Genomic DNA, 26,209 nt, shown 5'->3' on the forward strand with positions numbered 1-26,209 from the left:
ACCTCCTGTCCCTTACACACACACCACCTATCTCTTACACACACACCTCCTATTTCTTACACACGCCTGCCATCTCTTACACACACACCACCTCTTACACACCTACATCTCTTACACACACATCTCCTGTCTCTTACACACATACTTCCCATCTCTTACACACACACCTGGCATCTGTTACACACACCACCTTACACACACACCTGCCAGCTCTTACACACATACCTCCCATCTCTTACAACACAATTCTTTTTTTTTTTTTTTAAGATTTTATTTGTCAGAGAGAGAGAGAGAGAGCACAAGCAGGGGCAACAGCAGAGGGAGAGGGAGAAGCAGGCTCCCTGCTGAGCAAGAAGCCCGATGTGGGGCTCAATCCCAGGACCCCTGGATCATGACCTGAGCCGAAGGCAGATGCTTAACCGACCAAGCCACCCAGGCGTCCCATAGCACAATTCTTAATTCCCTGAATCAGTCATTAGGGCCAGGAAAATGGAGCCCATGGACCAAAAGGAGAGGACAGGGACACCAGACAGGCAAGAACACCAGTGTCCAGTGCAGAATCCCAGAATATCAGAACTAAGAGATAAGTTTCCCCCTCAGTTTTCAGAAGGATGACCCTGAGACCCAGAGAGAGGAGGTGACTTGGGATAACAGAGCAGTGCCCCAGGCATAGGCCCAAATCCCAGGCCTCCTGGTTCCCTGGCCTGGGTTCCCAGGGCCTCCTGTTAGCCTGGCATTCATCACCTCAACTAACCTGGGCCTCCTTGAGATTGGATTGGCAGCCACTCCTATGCAGTACTCATGATGGTCATGTCCACTCTGAAAATCCAGTTGTCCAGCCCATGACAGGAGCCCACCCAGCCCTGTGACCCACATGGGTTGCCATGTGTCTCTGCCTTCTTGACAAGGTAATCCCAAGGGGCCCTGTCACAAGCTCTCCTGAAACCAGCCCCTCCCCACACTCCTGCCCTGGTGAGCAGTGGGCACAAACCCCGTCCTCCCCACCCCTGCCCCACTCACATTGCAGACAGCTCAGAGTTCATCACTGGTGTCAAGTGACTACCATGGTCCTTCGAGTCGAAAAAGGAGGAAGATGGTGGCCGGGCCCTTAGCTCCTGTCCGGTCTTTGGTCCCCCTTAGGGGGATTCCTGAAGCCTGCGGTGGGTGGCCCAGGACGCCCTCTGCAGGCAGAGTTGTGGACACATCTCACCTGAGCACCTGGGGACCCAGCTCTGCAACATCGCAGACCCCCCTCCCCAGCTGCATCCATTACTTGCTTAAAATAAGAAAGGCTTTAGAAGAAGCGCCATCCGTCCTCCTCCCAAATTCTTCAAGTTCTGGCCTGAGTGGGCCCCAATTTTATGAAAGGAACCCTCACAGCACTCAGGTTGGGCTCCCTGTAGAAGACTGAACTATATTCTGCAAAGAGTGGCTTTCTCCCTTCCCCACATCCCAGGCACATTGCTGTTTTTTTGAAGTATAACAACCAGAGAAAAAGAGACCGAATCAGGAGTGTCAGCAAGCCCAATGAATTTTCACCAAGTGACCCCACCATGCCACCAGCCTCAGGCCAGGATGCAGAACACACCACCCAGGGACACAGACCCCTCCTGCCCCTGAAGACCTACCCTCCCCCAAGCCCTTAAGAGCCCCCCCAGGACCCTACAGACCCTTGCCTCTGTAGACCCTGCCCCTGCAGATGCCCCCTGCAGAAGCTTCCACCCCAAAGACCTGCCCCCGTTTCTCCTCCCAAGGGTGACCCGGTCGTGACACTGTAAGTGGAGGCTGGCAGCGGCGCTCTTCGGAATTTTCATTCTCTTGTCTATTTTGTCTGCACTCCATCTGCTTCCTTATTACACTGCCACTCTGGGGGATCGTCCAGCATCTTCCATGAGGGCCAAGCAGCTTCCAGGGACAACACATGCAGAATGGGCCCCTGCCATTCCTTCACATTACCAGAAAACCAGCACAACCTCTGAACACTCTGGATGCAAATCAGCCCAGAGTCAGAGAACAAAAGTGTACATTCTGAGCTCTGATCAGATGCTAGGGGCCTCTGAAGCCGCCTCTCCCTCCCCCTGGGCCTGGTTCTTGGGTCCACCTCTGGCTGAAACTGATGGAGCCATATTTCCTCTTGACTCCTGCAGCAAGGGAACATCTTCATCGTGGACTTTGAGCTGCTGGATGGCATCGACGCCAACAAAACAGACCCCTGCACCCTGCAGTTCCTGGCAGCGCCCATCTGCTTGCTGTACAAGAATCTGGCCAACAAGATTGTCCCCATTGCCATCCAGGTAGGCTGCCCACCCTGCTCCTTTCCCGGACGGCTCTGCCTTCGGCAGCCAGAGCTTGGGGGCAAGTTTTTTGGGTGTCTCCACCTGAACCTCCACTCTGCCTTACGTCTCCCGGGGGCAGGGAGGGGATGCCGAAAGCTGAAGCTCTGCCAGGTGGACAGGAAAAACAAGAACTTAGGGCTTCCTGTCAGCAGTGGGGAGGGCTGGCCACGAGAAGCAGAAAGGGCTCCCCTCCCCGAGATACACTCAGCAGATTCCTGCTGAGGACCTGATAACATACTACACCCCTCGCTCCCGCCCAGCATCCTGACCAGGGGCCCCAAGTCAAAACACCAAGAGGGGCCTGGCAGTTGAGGCTGCGAGATGAGCTGGAGACTGAGGCCACTAAGGGGGCACCATGGAGGCTGGGTCAGGAAGGGGCCAGTCCTGCAATGCTGCCTTCTAGTGCCCGTGGGTTCTCGTTTCTACCAAAGATGATGGAGGAGGAGAAAGAGGAGCAGTCTGGGTGAGAGGGGGCCGGGGCCGAGCTAACTCTCTCCCGTTCCTGGCTGCTCTCTGCTTCCTCAGAGCACCAAGCACACTGTGACTGCTGGTATGCAGACAGCAGGAAAGAACACCCAGGACAGGGCCAGATGTAGGTCTGTGAAGGGGGCTGCTGCCCAGGGGCCCCGTGGGGGACAGGTTGGACGAGCAGTCGGCAGACTTGACTTTGAGCCAGCTGTGAACCGGGCGTTGAGTGCTATGGGCTATTATAATAGCAGGTGGTTTGCCCCGTGGTGACCCCATGACAAGACTGTCCCAAGGGTAGCCTGTGCGGTCCACAGCCCCTTACCCTCAATTCTGAAATCTAAGAAGTCCTGAAACTGCTAGGTTTTTCAAAAGTTTGCACCAAATTCATTGGCAGCAAAACTTGCTCTGAACCGAAAGGAGAGACTATTTAGAAGCTTTGCCCCATCCAGTGTGGTATGCATGTCTATCCATGAGAAATACTGATGCGTTTGATTGTAAAATATTATGTTGCCCCAGACCCAGGGCGGAGAAGAGAAGGGTCACATTTGAAGTATATGCACTGCTAAAATCCTAAAACTTCTGGATTCTGAGACACTTGGCCTAAGGGTTTTGGCCCAGGACCTTTATTCATGTAATAGTCATGACAAGCCTCCGAGGTCGGGGACTGCTGCGGGTCATTTCTAGCAGGTGAGAGAACAGACACAGGTGCACACTGTCAGCACAGTGGGGATAAGTGCCAGGCCATCTGGCTCTGGAGTTCATGCTCCCCCCACTCTCCTGGTCTCGGGAACACATCTTCCGCCAGAGGAATTCCCAGCCTAGCAGAGAGAAGCCCTATGCTTAAGAAATTGAAGCAAAAGGTAAAGGGACAGGCGACGGAAGAGAAGCAAACAGAACTAAGAGACTCAAGGAGAGGAGCTATTTACCACTGGCAGGCACCCTGATGCAGCCCGTTCTCCAGAGACTTCTTGGAGTGGCCTGGAATCAGGGACCTGCCGCTGGCTAGCAGACGTGGGACCTTTGGCAAGTCACAGTGTTCCTCAGTCTCTTCCCTCTGTTGAAAATGCAACCTTTGCAAACTATAAAGAACCAGGAAAATGAAAGCCAGAGGATAATAAATCCAAACTGGTTCTTTGAAAGGTCCAAGAAAATCGATAACCCTGTCATGAAACTAGTGAAAGGAAAAAAGAGCAAAAATACACAAGATTAGAAATAAGAAGACAATCACAAGGGTGTTTGTTTTCTTTAAGAGTAATAGCATGGCAACAAATTTGAAAAGCTGGAAGCAATGGCAAAATATAAATTATGAGAAGAAATTGTAGAAAACAGGCCAATATCAGTATAAGCACCTGGGAAGCTGACTAAACACCTAGCGGGGTGAGGGCCCTGGGTGCTGAGCAGCTGAGCTCCATCCAGCCTTTACACAGCAGACTTGCCGAGCTGTCTGACTAGTTTCAGCTCTGGAACTCATTCTGGGAAGCCGGCATAACCATCGTGCTAAAGCCCCCAACACGCAGGCTCCCAAAGAAAGCTGAAGACCAATCCAAGTCACAAACACAGAGTTTAAAGGAAATCCGAAGATATTAGCAAAGTGAATGCAGCAGTGTCATGAACGACTAATAGGTCATAACCAAGCAGGGTCTATTCCAAGATGTTTCAGTAGCAGAAAACTTCCAGCATAATTCATGACACCAGCAAGCTTATGATTGTATCAATTGACAACAACAGGGAACTTAATAACATTTAGTAGCCACAACTAATAAATATTAAAATAGCGATGGAAGGAATCTATTTCTCTGTGATAGAGACAGGAAATGTCATTCAAAAATGGCAACCCTAAAACCATTTCTGTTAAAATCATAAATAAGGATGCTGATGTCACTGTTGTCACTCAACACTGTCCTTGAGGTCCTGGCACTGGTGACAAGGAAGAAAATAATAAGCATGTGAAAAAAACAGAAAAGACTATCTTTTGGTAATGATATGATGGTGGACCTAGAAAACCTAAGAGACTCTCATTTTTCAAAAAGCTAGTAGAATTAATACGTGGATTTTGCAATGTGTCTGGATAGATAGACTCCTCAAAGGCAGCAATAGCATTTATCCACACTAACAGTATGATATAATATATAAAATTATTTTATTTTTTTTAAATAATTTTATTTATTTATTTGAGAGAGGGAGAGAAAGAGAGAGCACGAGCAGGGTGAGGGGCAGAGGGAGAAGCAGACTCCCTGCTGAGCAGGGAGCCCCATGTGGGCCCCAGTGGACCTGAGCTGAAGGCAGATGCTTAACTGATTGAGCCACCCAGGCTGTAAAATGAAATCTTAACAAGTGCTTTCTTTCATATTGAACAAGAAAAGTTTATATCATAAAAATGTCAGTTCTACCATATTTAATCATATGAATTTAATGCACTTCCAATTAAAATTTCAGTCAGGTTTTTTCTTTTTTTTTTTTTTTTTTTTGGTAGGGGGTGGGGGAGAGATGAAGGTGAGAACACCGAATAAAAGAATTTAAAAATTCATATGGAAAAAGAAGTGCTCAAGGATACCCAAAAGTTTTTTGAAAAATTAAAAACAAGGAGGACTTTCCTTGCTCAATATTAAGGAGTACTGTAAGGTCACTGTTCACAGCAGGTGCTACCCATCACAGACAGACTTGGGGGGGCAGTATATAAAGAGGCCAGAAATAAGCCCAATAAATAAGAATTTAACATATGAGAATGGTGGTTTCTCAACTCAGTGCAAAGGGATGGAATTTCAATGATGTAATCACAGCTTCCTTCACAGAAGGAAAAGATTAAATTGAACCCATATGTCATATTATTTACAAAAATAAATGTCAGATGAAGTAAAGATTAAAATATAAAAAAGTAAAAAAGAATTTAGGAGAACAATGTTTAATATGGGTGCTAAGGAGACTTCTTTTAAAGTAAAAACAGGAAACCAAGAAGTTATAAAGGAAAAGATAGCATATTGGATTACATGATGTTTTAAAATTAAATGGTAATTAAGAGGGCACATGATGTAATGAGCACTGGATATTATATAAGACTCATGAATCACTGAACTCCACCTCTGAAACTAAAAATGCACTATATGTTAATTGAATTTAAATTTTTAAAAAACCCAAAGTATAATCCTCTCAAGTTTCTGTCTACTACTGGAAGTATTTTATCATGACACTAATGTAAAATATTCAAATAAATATAAATATAGTAAATTCATATAAAATATATTATGTAAAAACTTAAATGGTATCATACACCACAAAGGTAAAAGACAAATAATAGATAGGAAATAACTGCTGCACAGGGACAAAGGATGAGTATCTATAATATACACATAGTTGCTTCAAATTGATAAGGAAAAGACAAATATTCCAATAGAAAAATGGGCAGAGAATATGAATAGGCGGTTGATAGAAGAAGAAACATATGGAAAAAATCAGCATATGGAAAAGTTCTCCAGGTCACTAGTAGTTAAGGAAATGCAAATTAGTTACAATGCAATATCACTTCTGACTCATTAGGTTGGAACCAAAAAAAAAAAAAAAGGCCTCTAGCAAGGACGGCGCCTCCCCCCCACTGGCCATGAGCAAGTTCATACTACAATAACTGGACGGGCCCAGGCAGCTCGCGGTCAGTCCTGCAGCACCTGCCTTGTGAGGTGTGCCTCTGAGGTTCTGGATTGCAATGGGAGCTCAGAGGGTCCTGAGGGGGGGGCTGGCATGGCCAGGGTGATAGGAGGGGCTCAGGGTCATGACTGTTCATCTTTTGAGTACCCACGCCATGGAGCAGGTGTGTCCCAGCTGAAGGAGCATGCAGTGGGGCGCTATCTCCTCGGACAGCCCTTCCGGGCCGGCAGGCTCTCCTCTAGTGCCCGGTCTGTAGAGACCGTAGGGATGCGAGCACTCACAGTAAGGGCATCACAAGCATTGCTTGTGGTGGGAAAACAAACTTGAAGACCATCTGAAGGCAGTAGAGGACTGATTAAATGAAATCTCTCATGTCTGGACGATGAAGTGTTGCACCACCTTTAAAAGGAATGAACTTGATGTATCACAGCAGACCTGAGGGTTTCCACAATGAGCTAACAAAGCGGAAAGCAAGACACTGGGCAGAGATCATCTCGTCTCATCTATGCAAATGGAACGCAGGAAGCAGCTCCCCATCGACAGGACAGGACCAGTACTTGTGGGCATCGGGGAGTGCAGAAGGACACAGGCTCATCAGTGGGGAACACTGGGATGGACTGGTTGGGGAACAGGTGAGCAAAAGAAAGAAGAGAAAGACATTATAACAGTGTTTGATTTATGGAAAATTGAACAGGTAAATACGTACATATGCAAAGGAGCTGGATGATGAGATTATTTTTTATTATGCTCTTCTGAAGTGACCAGAATTTTTTTTACAATAAGTTTTCTAATCAGAAACAAAAAACTACTTCGTTAACTAAAACACGAATTAAAAACAAACAAACAAGGTGTTCAGGGCGCATTCTGGAGTCCCACGGTGTCACTGAGCCTGGGCAGGAGTGGGGAGGACGGGAGGATGTGTAGGAGGGAAAGGCTCAAGTCAGCATGGCCTTCAAGGGAGAAAGCGAGGGAGAGTCTGGCCCAGGCAGTGAGAGTGAAGAGGAAGGCTGAAGGCAGTGCCCGGGTCCCATCCCAGCTCATCTATTCACCCACCGTGTGACTTGGGAGACCTACACAACCACTCTGAGCCTCAGTTTCCTTCAGTGTAAAATGGCAAGGAATACCTGGCAGGGTGCTGGTGCGGATTCAGTGAGACAGTACGGGCAGAGCCCCACACAGCAGAGCCATGTTCCAGAGCGCGGCAGGCCGCCCATACGTGCTGGGAGACCGGGTGCTGAGGCCGGCGTCTGTGGGGCCAGGCAATTAGTACAGAACGAGTGAAGCTCCAGGGAGGGGTGCAGGCTGTGGGAGGGGTGGGACGGTGGGTAGGGTGGGGCAGCAGGAGGGGTGGAGCCAGTGACAGGGAAGGGAGTCCATGAGGCGTGGAGTGTGGGAGGGGTACAACCAGAGGGAGGGGCGGGGGTGCTATTTATTTATTTTTTATTTATTTTATTATGTTATGTTAGTCACCATACATTACATCATTAGTTTTAGAGGTAGTGTTCCATGATTCATTGTTTGCTTGTAACACCCAGTGCTCCATGCAGAACGTGCCCTCCTTAATACCCATCATGGGGCTAACCCATCCTCCCACCCCCTCACCTCTAGAACCCTCAGTTTGTTTCTCAGAGTCCATAATCTCTCATGGTTTGCCTTGCCCTCCGATTTCCCCTCTTCATTTTTCTCTTCCTACTTTTTTTTTTTATAAACATGTAATGTATTTGTTTCAGGGGTACAGGTCTGTGATTCATCAGTCTTACACAATTCACAGCGCTCACCATAGCACATACCCTCCCCAATGTCTATCACCCAGCCACCCCATCCCTCCCACCCCCTCCACTCCAGCAACCCTCAGTTTGTTTCCTGAGATTAAGAGTCTCTTACGCTTGTCTCCCTCTCTGGTTTCATCTTTTATTTTTTCCTCCCTTCCCCTGTGATCCTCTGTCTTGTTTCTCAAATTCCTCATACCACTGAGATCATATGGTACTTGTCTTTCTCTGATTGACTTTTTTCGCTTAGCATCATACCCTCTAGTTCCATCCACGTCATAGCAAATGGCAAGATTTTGGGGGTTTTTTTGATGGCTGCATAATATTCCATTGTGTGTGTATACATATATATATATATATATATATATATATATATATATATATATATATACACACCACATCTTCTTTATCCATTCATCTGTTGATGGACATCTTGGCTCTTTCCATAGTTTGGCTATTGTGGACATTGCGGCTATAAACATTGGGATGCAGGTGCCCTTCAGATCACTACATTTGTATCTTTGGGGTAAATGCCCAGTAGTGCAATGGCTGGGTCATAGGGTAGCTCTATTTTCAACTTTTATTTTTAACTTAATTTAATTTTATTATGTTATGTTAGTCACCATACATTATATCATTAGTTTTTGATGTAGTGATCATGATTTATTGTTTTCATATTACACCCAGTGCTCCATGAAGTACGTGCCCTCCTTAATACCCATCACCGGGCTAAGCTATCCCCCATCCCCCTCCCCTCTAAAACCCTCAGTTTGTTTCTCAGAGTCCATAATTTCTCATGGTTCATCTCCCCCTCCAATTTCCCCCACTTCATTTTTCCCTTCCTTCTCCTAATGTCTTCCATGCTATTCCTTATGTTCCACAAATAAGTGAAACCATATGATAATTGACTTTTTCTGCTTGACTTATTTCACTTAGCATAATCTCCTCCAGTCCCATCCATGTTGATGTAAAAGTTGGGTATTCATCCTTTCTGATGGCTGAGTAATATTCCATTGTATATATGGACCACATCTTTATCCATTCACCTGTTGAAGGGCATCTCGGCTCTTTCCCCCACAATTTGGCTATTGAGGACATTGCTGCTATGAACATTGGGGTGCATATGGCCCTTCTTTTCACTACATCTGTGTCTTTGGAGTAAATACCCAGGAGTGCAATTGCTGGGTCATAGGGTAGCTTTATTTTTAATTTTTTGAGGAACCTCCACACTGTTTTCCAAAGTGGCTGTACCAACTTGCATTCCCACCAACAGTGTAAGAGGGTTCCCCTTTCTCCACAACCTCTCCAACATTTCTTGTTTCTTGCCTTGTCAGTTTTTGCCATTCTAACTGGTCTAAGTTGATATCTCAATGTGGGTCTCAATGTAAATTTCCCTGATGGCTAATGATGAACATTTTTTCATGTGTCTGTTAGCCATTTGTATGTCTTCTTTTGAAAAGTGTCTGTTCATGTCTTCTGCCCATTTTTTTATTTCATTATTTGTTTTTTGGGTGTTGAGTTTGAGAAGTTCTTTATACATCTTGGATATCAGCCCTTTGTCTGTAGTGTCATTTGCAAATATCTTCTCCCATTCTGTGGGTTGCCTCTTTGTTTTGTTGACTGTTTCCTTTGCTGTGCAGAAGATTTTTATCTTGATGAAGTCCCAAAAGTTCATTTTTGCTTTTGTTTCACTAGCTTTTGGAGATGTATCTTGAAAGAAGTTGCTGTGGCCGATGTCAAAGAGGTTATTGTCTGTGTTCTCCTCTAGGATTTTGATGGATTCCTGTCTCACATTGAGGTCTTTCATCCATTTTGAGTTTATCTTTGCAATGGTGTTAGAGAATGGTCGAGTTTCATTCTTCTGTATATAGCCGTCCAATTTTCCCAGCACCATTTATTGAAGAGACTGTCTTTTTTCCATTGCATGTTTTTTCCTGCTTTGTCAAAGATTATTTGACCGTAGAGTTGAGGGTCCATATCTGGGTTCTCTATTCTGTTCCATTGGTCTGTATGTCTGTTTTTGTGCCAGTACCATGCTGTCTTGGTGATCACTGCTTTGTAATATAGCTTGAAATCCAGCAACATGATGCCCCCAGCTTTGCTTTTCTTTTTCACCATTTCCTTGGCGATTCGGGGTCTTTTCTGATTCCATACAAATTTTAGGATTGTTTATTCCAGCGCTTTGAAAAATGTCATTGGAATTTTGATCGGGATGGCATTGAAGGTATAGATTGCTCTGGGCAGCATAGACACTTTAACAATGTTTATTCTTCCGATCCATGAGCATGGGATATTTTCCCATCTTTTTGTGTCTTCTTCAATTTCTTTCATGAGTGTTTTGTAGTTCCTAGAGTATAGATCCTTTACCTCTTTGGTTAGGTTTATTCCGAGGTATCTTATGGGTTTTGGTGCTATTGTAAATGGAATCATTTCTCTAATTTCTCTTTCTACAGTTGCATTGTTAGTGTATAAAAAAGCAACTGATTTCCACGCACTGATTTTGTATCCTGCCACATTACTGAGTTGCTGTATGAGTTCTAGTAATTTGGGGGTGGGGTCTTTTGGATTTTCCACATAAAGTATCATGTCATCTGTGAAGAGAGAGAGTTTGGCTTCTTCTTTCCCAATTTGAATACCTTTGATTTCTTTTTGTTGTCTGATTGCTGTTGCCAGGACTTCTAGTACTATGTTGAATAATAGTAGCAAGAGTGGGCATCCTGGATGTGTTCCTGGTCTTAAGGGAAAAGCTCTCATCTTTTCCCCATTGAGAATGATATTTGCTGTGGGTTTTCATAGATGGATTTTATGAACTTGAGGAATGTTCCCTCTATCCCTATACTCTGAAGAGTTTTAATCAGGAAAGGACGCTGTATTTTGTCAAATGCTTTTTCTGCATCAATTGAGAGGACTGTATGGTTCTACTCTCTCCTCTTATCAATGTGTTCTATCACATTGATTGATTTGTGAATGTTGAACCACCCTTGCATCCCGGGGATAAATCCCACTTGGTCGTGATGGATGATCCTTTTAATGTATTGTTGGATCCTATTAGTTAGGATTTTGTTGAGAATTTTGGCATCCATATTCATCAGGGATATCAGTCTGAAATTCTCCTTTTTGATGGGGTCTTTGCCTGGTTTGGGGATTAAGGTAATGCTGGCCTCATAGAATGAGCCTGGAAGCTTTCCTTCTGTTTCTATTTTTTGAAACAGCTTCAGGAGAATAGGTATTATTTCTTCTTTGAATGTTTGGTAGAATTCCCCAGGGAATCCATCAAGCCCTGGACTCTTGTTTTTTGGGAGGTTTTTGATCACTGCTTCAACCTCATTACTGGTTATTGGCCTATTCAGGTTGTCAATTTCTTCCTGTTTAAGTCTTGGCAGTTTATAGGTTTCCAGGAAGGCATCCATTGCTTCCAGGTTGCATAATTTATTGGCATATAGTTGTTGATAATAATTTCTAATAATTGTTTCTATTTCCTTGGTGTTAGTCATGATCTCTCCCCTTTCATTCATAATTTTATTAATTTGGGTCCTTTCTGTTTTCTTTTGGATAAGTCTGGCCAGATTATCAATCTTATTCTTTCAAAGAAACAGCTTCTAGTTTCGTTGATCTGATCTACTGTGTTTCTGATTTCTAATTCATTGATCTCTGCTCTAATCTTAATTATTTCTCTTCTAATGCAAGGCTTAGGCATCGTTTGTTGCTTTTTCTCCAGTTCTTTAAGGTGTAGAGTTAGGTGGTGAATTCAGGATTTTTCTATTTTTTTGAGTGAGGCTTGGATGGCTATGTACCTTAGTACCCTTAGTACCACCTTTGCAGTATCCCATAGGTTTTGGACCGATGTGTTTTTGTTCTCATTGGTTTGCATGAATTGTTTAAGTTCTTCTTTGATTTCCTGGTTGACCCAAACATTCTTGAGCAGAGTGGTCTTTAGCTTCCAAGTGTTTGAATTTCTGCCAAATTTTTTCTTGTGATTGAGTTCCAGTTTTAAAGCATTATGGTCTGAGAATATGCAGGGAATAATGTCAATCTTTTGGTATCGGTTGAGACCTGATTTGTGACCCAGTATGTGGTCTATTCTGGAGAAAGTTCCATGTGCGCTTGAGAAGAATGAGTATTCTGTTGTTTTAGGGTGGTGGAATGTTCTGTATATATCTATGAGCTCCATCTGGTCCAGTGTGTCATTCAAAGCTCTTGTTTCCTTGTTGATTTTCTGCTTAGATGATCTGTCTGTTGCTGAGACTGGAGTATTGAGGTCTCCTACAATAATGTATTGTTATCAATATGACTCTTTATTTTGGTTAACAGTTGGCTTATGTAGATGGCTGCTCCCATATTGGGGGCATAGATATTTACAATTGTTAGATCTTCTTGTTGGATAGACCCTTTAAGAATGATATACTGTCCTTCTGTGTCTCTAACTACAGTCTTAATTTAAAATCTAATTTGTCTGATATAAGAATTGCTACCCCAGCTTTCTTTTGAGGTCCGCTGGCATGGAAGATGGATCTCCATCCCTTCACTTTCAGTCTGGATGTATCTTCAGGTTCAACATGAATCTCTTGTAGACAGCATATGGATGGGTCCTGTCTTTATCCAATCTGCAACACTGTGCCCTTTTATGGGAGCATTTAGGACGTTCACATTGAGAGTGATTATTGAAAGATATGAATTAATTGTCATCATGTTGCCTGTGAAGACCTTGTTTTTATAGATTGTCCCTGTAAATTTCTGTTGTATATCATTCTTGGGGTCTTTCTCCTTTTATATAACCCCCCTTAATATTTCTTGTCGGGCCGGCTTAGTGGTCACACATTCTTTCAGTTGCTGCTGATCTTGGAAGCTCTGCATCTCTCCATCCATTCTAAATGACAGCCTTGCTGGATAAAGTATTCTTGGCTGCATGTTCTTCTCATTTAGTACCCTGAATATGTCTTGCCAGCCCTTTCTGGCTTGCCAGGTCTCTGTGGATAGGTCTGACGTTATTCTGATGTTCCTCCCTCTGTACGTAAGGAATCTCTTCCCCCTAACTGCCCTTAAGATGGTTTCCTTGGTTCTAAGATTTGCGAGTTTTACTATTACATGCCAGGGTGTTGGCCTGTTTTCCTTGATCTTGGGAGGGGTCCTCTCTGCCTCTAGGACACGAATGTTTGTTTCATTCCCTAGGTTGGGGAAGTTCTCAGCTATGATTTGCTCAAATATATCTTCTAGTCCTCTCTCTCTCTCCACCCCCTCCAGATTCCAATAATTCTGACACTGGAATGCTTCATGGTGTCACTTATTTCTCTGATTCTATTTTCATGGATTCTGAGTTGTTTTCCCCTGGCCTCCTCTTTTCCCTTTTTATCTATTATATTGTCTTCCAGGTCACTTATTCATTCCTCTGCCTCACTTACCCTAGCTGTTAGATTATCTAGATTGGATTGGATCTCATTGATAGCATTTTTAAGTTCTGCCAATTCACCTTTCATTTCTGCCCTTAGAGACTGTATGTTGCCATTAATTGATTTCTCCATTCTAGCCATTGTCTTCACAATTGCTAGCCTGAATTTCCATCTCTGACATCTTGGTTATATCTGAATCCATTTGTAAATCTGTGGCATAAATCATAATCTCTGAATCTTTCCTATTTTTGGGGTTCCTCCTCCTAGTCATTCTGTTGATGGGTGGTTGAGGGAATGTATAGAATCCAAATTATTGACCACAACCCAAGCAAGATGCACCTGTTTTCTAGGGACCTTGGGGTTGCTGGCCTCTTGTTTTCCTAGCCTGTCTTCTGGGGGAGGGGCCTGCCGTGCTGTTACTCAGGCAACCCTGTTTGGGCAGAGTTGCCCTGCCCCCTGGGGGGGGATGGGCTCAGTGAAAACCGATTTTGGGTGGCTTTTGTTCTCTGGAGGCTTTCTGCATCTCTTCCGAGAATCAGAGTAGAAGAGATTGTTTCCAACCCTCTGCCTCAGAGCAGAGAGATCACAGTCTGTTCTTCAGTGAGCTCTCCAGGCCACACTGTCTCTGTTTCTGTCTGTGCTGCTATAAACTTCAGTGTCCTGGGTTGTGCGCCCCTCAGCAGGGCTCCCAGTCCTCGCCTCCAGGTTGGGGCACGGGGGCACGTCTCTGCCCTTTGTGCTTCTAAAACCGCCAGCACCCCCAGTTTGCACACGGCCCCGCCACTCCAGGTTTCAGTCTGGGGGGCTGCCCTAAAGTCCTTTCCCCGCTGCTACCAGTCTGTGAGTCTGTGCCCTGTCCCCAGTGCGGGAGGCTGTTGCTCACCGGTGGTGTAGGATCCCCCCCATTCCATTTATCTTCCAATATGTGCTCGTGGAATCATGGCTCCCCGCTTCATACCGCAAAACCAACCACCTGCAATATTCTGTTTGCAGAGATCCAGATCTATCTTCTTACATCTCAGGCTGATTTCGTGGGTGTTCAGAGTGGTCTGGTAGATATCCAGCTCAATTCTGGGGACTGGTTGGAATAGGGTCCGCTACTCTTCCGCCATCTTTTCCTTCCCTCTTATTTTCAACTTTTTGAGGAACCTCCATTCTGTTTTCCAGAGTGGCTGCACCAGCTTGCATTCCCACCAACAGTGTAGGAGGGTTCCCCTTTCTCCACATCCCCACCAACATCTGTCATTTCCTCACTTGTTAATTTTAGCAATTCTGAGTGGTGTGAGGTGGTATCTCATTGAGGTTTTGATTTGGATTTCCCTGATGCTGAGTGATGTTGAACACTTTTTCATGTGTCTTTTGGCCATTTGGATGTCTTTGCAGAAATGTCTGTTCATGTCTTATGCCCATTTCCTGATTGGATTATTTGTTCTTTGGGTGTTGAGTTTGATAAGTTCTGTATAGATTTTGGATACTAGACCTTTATCTGATATGTCATTTGCAAATATCTTCTCCCATTCTGTCAGTTATCTTTTGGTTTTGTTGACTGTTTCCTTTGCTGTGCAAAAGCTTTTTATCTTGATGAAGTCCCAATAGTTCATTTTTGCCCTGGCTTCCCTTGCCTTTGGCAATGTGTCTAAGAAGAAGTTGCTGCAGCTGAGGTCGAAGAGGTTGTTGCCTGTGTTCTCCTCAAGGATTTTGATGGATTCCTGTCTCACATTTAGGTCTTTCATCCATTTTGAGTCTATTTTTGTGTGTGGTGTAAGGAAATGGTCCAGTTTCATTCTTCTGCATGTGGCTGTCCAATTTTCCCACCACCATTTGTTGAAGAGACTCTTTTTTCCACTGGACATTCTTCCTGCTTTGTTGAAGATTAGTTGACCATAGAGTTGAGGGTCCATTTCTGGGTTCTCTATTCTGTTCCATTGATCTATGTGTCTGTTTTTGTGCCAGTACCATACTGTCTTGATGATTACAGCTTTGTAATAGAGCTTGAAGTCCAGAATTGTGATGCCACCAGCTTTGGCTTTTCTTTTTCAACATTCCTCTGGCTATGCAGGGTCTTTTCTGGTTCCATACAAATTTTAGGATTATTTGTTCCATTTCTTTGAAAAAAGTTGATGGTCAGATGAATGGATAAAGAAGATGTCGTATATATATACAATGGAATATTATGCAGCCATCAAAAGGAATGAGATCTTGCCATTTGCAACGACGTGGATGGAACTGGAGGGTATTATGCTGAGCGAAATAAGTCAAACAGAGAAAGATATGTATCATATGACCTCACTGATATGAGGAATTCTTAATCTCAGGAAACAAACTGAGGGTTGCTGGAGTGGGGGGTGGAGTGGGAGGGATGGGGTGACTGGGTGATAGACACTGGGGAGGGTATGTCCTCTGGTAAGCACTGTGAATTGTGCAAGACTGTTGAATCTCAGATCTGTACCTCTGAAACAAATAATGCAATATATGTTAAGAAAGAAAAAAAGAAGAAGAATGTAGCAGGAGGGGAAGAATGAAGGGGGGGAAATCGGAGGGGGAGAAGAACCATGAGAGACGATGGACTCTGAAAAACAAACTGAGGGTTCTAGAGGGGAGGGGGGTGGGAGGATGGGTTAGCCTGGTGATGGGTATTGAGGAGGGCACGTTCTGCATGGAGCACTGGGTGTTATGCACAAACAATGAATCATGGAACACTATATCTAAAACTAATGATGTAATGTATGGGGATTAACATAACAATAAAAAAATTTAAAAAAAAAGAAAAGAAAAAAGTTGATGGTATTTTGATAGGGATTGCATTGAATGTGTAGATTGCTCTAGGTAGCATTGATATCTTCACAATATTTGTTCTTCCAATCCATGAGCATGGAACGTTTTTCCATTTCTTTGTGTCTTCCTCAATTTCTTTCATGAGTATTTTATAGTTTTCTGAGTACAGATTCTTTGCCTCTTTGGTTAGATTTATTCCTAGGTATCTTATGGTTTTGGGTGCAATTGTAAATGGGATCGACTCCTTAATTTCTCTTTCTTCTGTCTTGTTGTTGGTGTATAGGAATGCCACTGATTTCTGTGCATTGATTTTATATCCTGCCACTTTACTGAATTCCTGTATGAGTTCTAGCAGTTTTGGGGTGGAGTCTTTGGGGTTTTCCACATAAGGTATCATATCATCTGCAAAGAGTGAGAGTTTGACTTCTTCTTTGCTGATTCAGATACCTTTTATTTCTTTTTGTTGTCTGATTGCTGAGGCTAGGACTTCTAGTACTATGTTGAACAATAGTGGCGAGAGTGGGCATCCTTGACGGGTTCCTGATCTCAAGGGAAAGGCTCTCATCTTTTCCCCATTGAGGATGATATTTGCTGTGGGTTTTTCATAGATGGCTTTTATGATATTGAGGTATGTACCCTCTATCCCTATACTCTGAAGAGTTTTATTCAAGAAAGGATGCTGTACTTTGTCAAATGCTTTTTCTGCATCTATTGAGAGTGTCATATGGTTCTTGTTCTTTCTTTTATTAATGTATCATATCACATTGATTGATTTGTGGATGTTGAACCAACCTTGCAGCCCAGGAATAAATCCCACATGGTCATGGTGAATAATCCTTTTTATGTACTGTTGGATCCTATTGGCTAGTATTTTGCTGAGCATTTTTGCATCCATGTTCATCAGGGATACTGGTCTGTACTCCTTTTTGATGGGGTCTTTGTCTGGTTTTGGGATCAAGGTAATGCTGGCCTCATAAAACGAGTTTGGAAGTTTTCCTTCCATTTCTATTTTTTGGAACAGTTTCAGAAGAATAGGTATTAATTCTTATTTAAATGTTTGGTAGAATTCCCCTGGGAAGCCATCTGGCCCTGGGCTCTTGTTTGTTGGGAGATTTATGATGACTGCTTCAATTTCCTTACTGGTTTTGGGTCTGTTCAGGTTTTCTATTTCTTCCTGGGTCAGTTTTGGTAGTTTATAGGTCTCTAGGAATGCATCCATTTCTTCCAGACTGTCTAATTTGCTGGCATGTAGTTGCTCATAATATGTTCTTATAATTGTTTGTATTTCTTTGGTTTTGGTTGTGATCTCTGCTCTTTCATTCATGATTTTATTTATTTGGGTCCTTTCTCTTTTCTTTTTGATAAGTCTGGCCAGGGGTTTATCAATCTTATTAATTCTTTCAAAGAACCAGCTCCTAGTTTTGTTGATCTGTTCTACTGTTCTTTTGGTTTCTATTTCATTGATTTCTGCTCTGATCTTTATTATTTCTCTTCTCCTGCTGGGTTTAGGCTTTATTTGCTGTTCTTTCTCCAGCTCCTTTAGGTGTAGGGTTAGGTTGTGTATTTGAGACCTTTCTTGTTTCTTGAGAAAGGCTTGTATTGCTATATACTTTCCTCTTAGGACAACCTTTCCTGCATCCCAAAGATTTTGAGCAGCTGTGTTTTCATTTTCATTTGTTTCCATGAATTTTTTTAATTCTTCTTTAATTTCCTGGTTGACCCATTCATTCTTTAGTAGGATGCTCTTTAGCCTCCACGTATTTGAGTTCTTTCCGACTTTCCTCTTGTGATTAAGTTCTAGTTTCAAAGCATTGTGGTCAGAAAATATACTGGGAATGATCCCAGTCTTATGGTACTGGTTGAGACCTGATTTGTGACCTAGGATGTGATCTATTCTGGAGAATGTTCCATGGGCACTAGAGAAGAAATTGTATTCTGTTGCCTTGGGATAGAATGTTCTGAATATATCTGTGAAGTCCATTTGGTCCAGTGTGTCATTTAAAGCCTTTATTTCCTTGTTGATATTTTGCTTAGATGATCTGTCCATTTCAGTGAGGGGGGTGTTAAAGTCCCCTACTATTATTGTATTGTTGTCAATGTGTTTCTTTGATTTTGTTATTAATTGGCTTATATAGTTGGCTGCTCCCATGTTAGGGCCATAGATATTTACAATTGTTAGATCTTCTTGTTGGATAGACCCTTTAAGTAGGAATGTAATGTCCTTCCTCATCTCTTATTATAGTCTTTGATTTAAAATCTAATTCATCTGTTATAATGATTTCCACCCCAGCTTTCTTTTGGTGTCCATTAGCATGGTAAATGGTTTTCCACCCCCTCACTTTCAATCTGGAGGTGTCTTTGGGTCTAAAATGAGTCTCTTGCAGACAGCATATCGATGGGTCTTGTTTTTTTATCCAATCTGATAGCCTGTGTCTTTTGATTGGGGCATTTAACCCATTTACATTCCGGGTAATTATTGAAAGATATGAATTTAGTGCCATTGTATTGTCTGTAAGGTGACTGTTACTGTATATTGTTTCTGTTCCTTTCTGGTCTACGTTACTTTCAGGCTCTCTCTTTTCTTAGAAGACCCCTTTTAATATTTCTTGTAGGGCTGGTTTGGTGTTCACAAATTCTTTAGTTTTGTTTGTCCTAGAAGCTTTTTATCTCTCCTTCTATTTTCAGTGACAGCCTAGCTGGATATTCTTGGCTGCATATTTTTCTCGTTTAGTGCTCTGACTATATCATGACAGTCCTTTCTGGCCTGCCAGGTTTCTGTGGATAGGTCTGCTGCCAATCTAATGTTTCTACAGTTGTAGGTTACAGACCTCTTGTCCCGAGCTGCTTTCAGGATTTTCTCTTATCTCTGAGACTTGTAAGTTTTACTCTTAGACGTTGACCTATTTTTATTGATTTTGAGGGCGGTTCTCTGTGCCTCCTGGATTTTGATGCCTGTTTCCTTCCCCAAATTAGGGATGTTCTCTGCTATAATTTGCTCCAATATACCTTCTGCCCCTCTCTCTCTTTCTTCTTCTTCTGGGATCCCAATTATTCTAATGTTGTTTCATCTTATGGTATCACTTATCTCTTGAATTCTGCCCTCGTGATCCAGTAGTTGTTTATCTCTCTTTTTCTCAGCTTCTTTATTCTCCATCATTTGGTCTTCTATATCACTAATTCTGTCTTCTGCCTCATTTATCCTAGCAGTTAGAGCCTCCATTTTTTATTGCACCTCATTAATAGCCTTCTTTATTTTGACTTGGTTAGATTTTAGTTCTTTTATTTCTCCAGAAAGGGATTCTCTACTATCTTCCATGCTTTTTTCAAGCCCAGCTAGTATCTTTAAAATCATCATTCTGAACTCTAGTTCCGACATCTTACTAATGTCCATATTGATTAGGTCCCTGGCAGTCGGTACTGCCTCTTGTTCTTTTTTTTGAGGTGAGTTTTTCTGTCTTGTCATTTTTGTCCAGAGGTGAATAGATGAATGAGAGAACAAAATGCTAACAGGGTAACAACGACCCCAGAAAAATATACACTAAACAAATCAGAAGAGACCCGAAACCAGGGAGAAAAGAAAGGAAAAAAAATGATCAGGCTGGTAAATACAACAGAGCCACACTAGATTTTGGGTGTATTTTGGTCTGTTAGAAAAAACTGCCTCCCAAAATTTGAAAGAAAGAAAAACTTATATATATACAAAAATAAGGGTAAACATGATGAACAGATGGCATATGACTGTAAAGATGAAAATTAAAGATTTTTAAAAAGGAACTGATAAGGTAAGAAGTTGGTTGAAAAAAATTTTTTAAAAAGGTGGGGGGAGAGAATGTGATCAGGCGGGAGACTAGAACAAAGCCACACACTAGATTTAGGGTATATTTTGGTCTGTTAGAAGAAACTGTATCCCAAAATTTTAAAAAAAGAAAAACTTATATATATACAAAAAATAAGGTTAAATACAATGAAGGGATAGAATATGACTGTAAAAATGAAAATTTAAAAAGATTTTAAAAAAGGAATTGATAAGATGTTGGCTGAAAAAGGAAAGAAGAAAAATTCAAAAAAAACAGAAACAGAAAAAAATAAAGAAAATTTAAAAAATTAACTTTGAAAGACTAAAGAATCGGGGAGAAAAACCCATGAATTCTATGTGCAGTATTCCCCTGGCGCTGGAGTTCTGCCATTCTCATTGATGGGTAAACTTGGTCTTGGCTGGCTGTTCTTGCTGATCTTCTGGGGGAGGGGCCTGTTGCCGTGTTTCCCAAATGTCTTTGCTGGAGGCGGAATTGCCCCACCCCTGCCTGGTCCAGGCTAAGTAATCTGCTCGGGTTTGCTCTCGGGAGCTTTTGTTCCCTGCAAGCTCTCCGTACAGCTTTGGAGGAGGAGAGTGAAAATGGCGGCCTCCCAATCTCCGCCCCGGAGGAGCCGAGAACTCGGGGGCCCCACTTCTCAGTGTGCCCCAGGGAAAACCAGTCAATCACTACCATCTCCCCAGTGTCCGGCCGCACTCCGTGCTCACCCGGCCTGTGACCGAGGTTTCTATCTCTGGCACCCGACGCCATGTGGAGTCTCCAAACCCAGCAGATCCCTGTGGTGCGCTCCTGCGCCACTCCTCCCGGGGGAGGAAGGGGAGTCTCCCCAGATCTGCCGCTTGTTCGGTCCCTGCTGGAGGAGGAGTGGCCCAACTGTGCCGCAGATCACGGTTTATGGCAGCCCCGAGCTGAGAGCCCATGTCTCAGCTCCGTCTCTGTAGTCGGCTTCCCTGCTCTGATACCTGGGAGCTCTGCCGCACTCAGGCTCCCAGGTCTTTCTGTGACCCTGAGGGTCCTGAGACCACACTGTCCCGTGAGGGTTCCACCCCCTGCTTAGCCACTGGAGCGATGTCCCTCAGCATAGCTGACTTCTAAAAGTTCCGATTTTGTGCTCCGCTGCTCTATCACTTGCCAAAAGCGGCCGATGGACGCCCCCTCCCCCACTGTCTATCCTCCCGAATATCGCCTCGGATTCACTTCTCCGCCCGTCCTACCTTCCAGAAAGTGGTCGCTTTTCTGTTCAGAGAGTTGCTGCTATTCTTTTCTTCGATCTCCTGTTGAGTTCGTAGGTGTTCAGAATGGTTTGATCCCTATCTAGCCGAATTCCTGGTACCAGACGAAATCCAGGTCTCCTACTCCTCCGCCATCTTGCTCCTCCCCAAGAGGTGACTGGTTTTAAGGAGGAGATTGACATAATGTGAATTGCATTTTAGAAATAAAAAAGTCACCTTGGCTTCAGTGTGGAGTTGAAACTGGAAAGGGGAAGGCAAGCCTGGTCTCTCTGACAGGAGGCAACTGGCTACAGGTCTGGGCTCAAATGACAGGGACCTAGGCCACTGCATCCTGAGGACCTAGAGCCCTGGGAACTGGAGGAGCTAGTCAAGGGCAAGAAGGGAAGTCAGGTGAACCAGCCAGCGCCTGGGGACAGCAACATTTAAGGGAAGAACAGAGGAAGGGAACATCTGGGACATGGAAAAGCAGCAGTCGGAGCAGTGGGCAGAACCCAGGAGGGAGTGAGCGGGCAAGGGAGGTGAGAAAGATGGGGGCAGGAGTAGTAGAGCAGAGCAACACGCTCTAAGCACCTAACCTGCTCCTTGCTGGTGTTTTTGGGCCATCTTAGTCACTTGCCTTCACTCTGGGAGGTAAGTAAAGAGTGTGGCAGGTGGTGGACCTGGAGCTCAGAGAGGCTCAGTAAGGTGTCCAGCATCCTACAGCTAGTACATGTTGTCCCTGGGGTGGGAAGTGTAAACCCTGGGCCCTCTGCCCTCCTCCACGATCCTCTCATGACTCCAAGACCACTGTTTAAGAAATTTGGATTCTTCTGGAATTTCCTAAGAGGCCAGGCTCTCCTACAGCTATACAGAACAAAATATTGCCATGTATTTTCTTTCTCCATTGTATTAGCTCAACCAAATCCCAGGAGATGAAAACCCGATTTTTCTCCCTTCGGATGAAAAATATGACTGGCTTCTGGCCAAAATCTGGGTGCGCTCCAGTGACTTCCACGTCCACCAGACCATCACCCACCTTCTGCGCACACACCTGGTGTCTGAGGTTTTTGGCATTGCCCTGTACCGCCAGCTGCCCGCCGTGCACCCCATTTTCAAGGTATACAGCAAGCTACTGCCTCAGCCGGTGGAGGAGGGCACTGGCATCTGGGGGGCGGAGGGAGAGAGGCGGGGCAGTGACACCCCCACAGGGCTGGGGCCGGGAGTAGCCAGCAGAGAGGGGCCGTTGGAGAGAGGCCCAGGAGGCGGGACTACAGCTCTGAGCCTGTGGGTTCCCGAGGACACGAGGCCTGGGAGCAGAGTTTGAAGAGGCAAATGAGGTCAGTGTGACCCTTGTCTGATCCCAGGCGCCACCATCACTGCCCTTCTCTCTTCCTGAATCCTACTGGCACTGACCGCCGGGGTGATGCAGGCTCAAGGCACCTCTCTGGGCCTGTTTCCCTATCTGTGCAGCAGGGAGCCAAGAGTACACCTGCCTCACAGGATTATTGGCAGGACCCAAACAGTTAACAAATGCAGAGAGTTGAAAACAGTACCTAGCACGTAGTTCAGCTCCATGTAAGTGCTGGCTATTATCATTTTCACCTTCACGTCACTAAGTGTCAAAGCTGCGGTCCCCAGGCCCCAGCAGCTCCCCTGACCTGCACTTCCTCCCTCAGCCCTGGCATCAGCCCTCCTCAGTGGACTGGGGTGCGGGGTGCTGGAGGTCTCCGGGGGCACGTGGGGGGGGTGGAGACCTGGTCGGGAGGCCTAGCCAGGCCTTCTTTGAGGCCTTCTCCTGCTCTCCCCCCGCCCCCCAGCTGCTGGTGGCACATGTGCGGTTCACCATCGCCATCAACACCAAGGCCCGCGAGCAGCTCATCTGCGAGTACGGCCTCTTTGACAAGGTGGGCACCTCCCGTCCAGCTCTGTGCAGGGCCCCACTGCTCCAAACCTCCACCCCCCAGGCCAGGTGTCCTCTCAGGAGCAAGGCCTCTAGGCACTAGGGTGGCAGTGCGTGCCTGGGACGGGTGGGAGGCTGGAGGCGCTCAGACTGAAGGCTCCCCAGGTCCTCTGGCCAGGCTCTGGCCCCTTCCCCACCAGTGACCCCTCCCCTCCCGAGTGCACAGCCTGCTTCTCAGCACTTCTCGGGGCCTGTGTCACCCTGTAGCCTCGTCCTGCTCTTCCCCCATCCTCTGGCCTGTGGCTGTAGATCCTGCCTCCCCTCCGGCTCTGCTGCCCTCACGGAGCACCACCTCCCGCCCTCGGCGCTCCTGGGCCAACGCTCCCACCCCACGCTCCCCTCAGCTGGGCCTAAGCCCTACCCGTCCCTCACGTTCTCCCAGGCAGCACCTTGCCCATTCCGACCCCCTGCAGCCTTACCAAGCCTGGACCCTCCCAGCAGCCCTCTCCCCACCCTTCTTCCTCTCCCACCTCCCCTTAGTGAGGCAGTCAGCTCATCAGTAAGGCTGAGCCCCTCTTTGGGTTGCAAATGACAAAACCCAAGTCAAACCGGCTGAAGCTGGAAAGGAAGTGTATTACTCAAAACCCTGTACATAATAGAGGGGGCTCCCAACTCCTCCCAAAATGGACCCAGGAGCTCAAATAATGGCCCCAGGGGACAGAGACACTGGCTGGCACTCTTCTACTCTTTAAACTGTGTGGGCCCCATTCTCCCAGTCAGGCTCTGTGGACAGGCTCTCCCCCGTGGGAGGGGGAGTGGGACCTCATCATAGGGAGCTCCAGGCTCGTGTTCCCACACGGTGACCGTTCACTCCCATCCAAATAGAAAGTCCAGGGAGCAGCTCCCATCACTCCAGCTTGGGTCAAACGGCCCTGTGGACCGACTTGTGGCACCCCAGTCCCCAAGTTCTCCTTTAAAGGTTCTGTAGTGGCTCAGCCATCGTGTGTCCTGGGATGAGGACCAGGATCCCTCCTTGTGCATCTCTCCAGCCCTCACCTAAGCAAACGCAGGCCCTCTGAAGAGTTGTGTGTGTGGTCCTGGGGGCTGGTATCCGCCCCTTTCTTGAGCCCAAAACTCAGGTCACCGAGAGCAGTGCTGGTGCTCCGGGCAGCCCGTGCTCAGAACGAGCGCCCGCCCTCCTGCCACCGCCCCCAGTCCCTGCACACCCCCTCCGCTGCAATCCCCTGCATTATTAGATCGGGCCTTTCTAACCTCCTCACTGGGCTGCCCTGGGTATTCTCAGAGTTAAGCATCCCTCCTACCCCACCTCCTAAACCCCCGGGACATGGGCTTGCCCATCCACAAGCCTGGCCCCCCCCAGTATCCTTTCACAGTTTCTCATGGTGAGCTCTGGGTGAGAAGGCTGGCGAGGGGCAGCCAGCCTCAGCTCACGGTGCTCTCTCCGCTCCCACTCAAGGCCAACGCCACAGGGGGCGGTGGGCACGTGCAGATGGTGCAGAGGGCCATGCAGGACCTGACCTACACCTCCCTGTGCTTCCCTGAGGCCATCAAAGCTCGGGGAATGGACAGCACAGAGGACATTCCCTACTACTTCTACCGGGACGACGGGCTCCTGGTGTGGGAGGCCATCAAGACGTGAGTGCCCGCTGGGGCTATGGGACCTGCTCTGTGCAGAATGAGAGGAGCTCCTGGAGGAGGAGAGGACCGGGGTATTGACAGGCCGGGCCAGGGGCCTGGACCGCTGACTCAGTGGGCCACGGCATGGCTCCGTTGTCAGGGCCCAGAGAGAGAGAGGAAGGTATGTGGGTGGGAGTGGGGGTGAGTGACCCGAGTCTGGACATTAAGGAGTAAGTCACAGGGTCACCACTGGAGCTCTGCCCTGGGGCCCAGGGGCCCAGCCCTGCAAACCCTGGCCAGGTCACCCGCTCCTAGCTGGGCCCCTCCTCCTGAGCCAGGTTCACGGCTGAGGTGATAGGCATCTACTACAAGAGTGACCAGGTGGTGGTAGAGGACCAGGAGCTGCAGGACTTCGTGAACGATGTGTATGTGTACGGCATGCGGGGCAAGAAGACCTCAGGTACAGACCGCCTCCGGCTCTCCTCCTGGCCGTCTCTTCTGCTCTTCCCTGCACCTCTGACTTTCCTTGGACAGCGCTGGCCCATGGCGTCCACCTTAGCGCCTGGTGCTGGGGCCAGAGCCCCCAAGGGCCCCCTGCTCACCAGTATGTCTCATGGGGACACCTTAGGGACTTTCTGCAGCCACTGAGAACCAGGGTCAGAATCATCAGGAACACGGGCCAAGCTGCTGTCCCCTCCTAGTGTCTTACCCATGCCTGGGCCCCCTAAGCCCTTGTGTGGGGGAACTCAGGGACTGGGGGAGGTTCAGGGGGAGGGTGCCTGTGGGTCATTGGCCCACTGCCCCCCCCACCTCTGGGGTCAGGGCCTCAGCCAGTCCCTGGCTCTGCCCTAGGTTTCCCCAAGTCCATCAAGACCAGAGAGAAGCTGTCAGAGTACCTAACGGTAGTGATCTTCACAGCCTCAGCCCAGCATGCAGCGGTGAACTTTGGCCAGGTGGGCAAAGGCAGGGTGGGTCCTCTGGGTGGGAAATCACCATAGTCACCTTGACTGCTGCTGATGGGCCCAGACAAAGCCGCCCCTCTTTCTAGTCTTCTGGGGCTGGTCTCAGGCAGCCTCGGGGCCAGAAGCTGGATGTTCCCTGAGTGTATTCTGCTCACTAAGCCAAGGGCGCCAGCCAGAGAGGGGGCCTGTGGACTGGCCCTGCTGGAGCAGGAGGTGATGGGAAGGAGGGTGGGAGGCGTCGGGGTGGGTGCTCGGCCTGCGGGGCAGGTACGGGCATGGCCCGCTGCGGGTGGGTGGCAGCTGGCTGAG

The 26,209-nt window shown here is 46.4% G+C and overlaps 1 protein-coding gene across 1 annotated transcript in view; it reads left to right on the forward strand.

Moving 5' to 3' along the window:
* The window catches only part of ALOX5 (arachidonate 5-lipoxygenase), a 73,902-nt gene that overhangs the window by 45,724 nt on the left and 1,969 nt on the right, over positions 1 to 26,209 (forward strand). The window contains exons 7-12 of the mRNA XM_078077432.1: positions 2,148 to 2,294; positions 22,314 to 22,517; positions 23,218 to 23,304; positions 24,778 to 24,956; positions 25,277 to 25,398; positions 25,791 to 25,891. Coding sequence (XP_077933558.1) covers positions 2,148 to 2,294; positions 22,314 to 22,517; positions 23,218 to 23,304; positions 24,778 to 24,956; positions 25,277 to 25,398; positions 25,791 to 25,891 — 840 coding nt within the window. The remainder of the gene's footprint in view (positions 1 to 2,147; positions 2,295 to 22,313; positions 22,518 to 23,217; positions 23,305 to 24,777; positions 24,957 to 25,276; positions 25,399 to 25,790; positions 25,892 to 26,209) is intronic.

Source organism: Halichoerus grypus, chromosome 7 (assembly GCF_964656455.1).
Source record: "Halichoerus grypus chromosome 7, mHalGry1.hap1.1, whole genome shotgun sequence".
Taxonomy (NCBI): Eukaryota; Metazoa; Chordata; class Mammalia; order Carnivora; family Phocidae; genus Halichoerus; species Halichoerus grypus.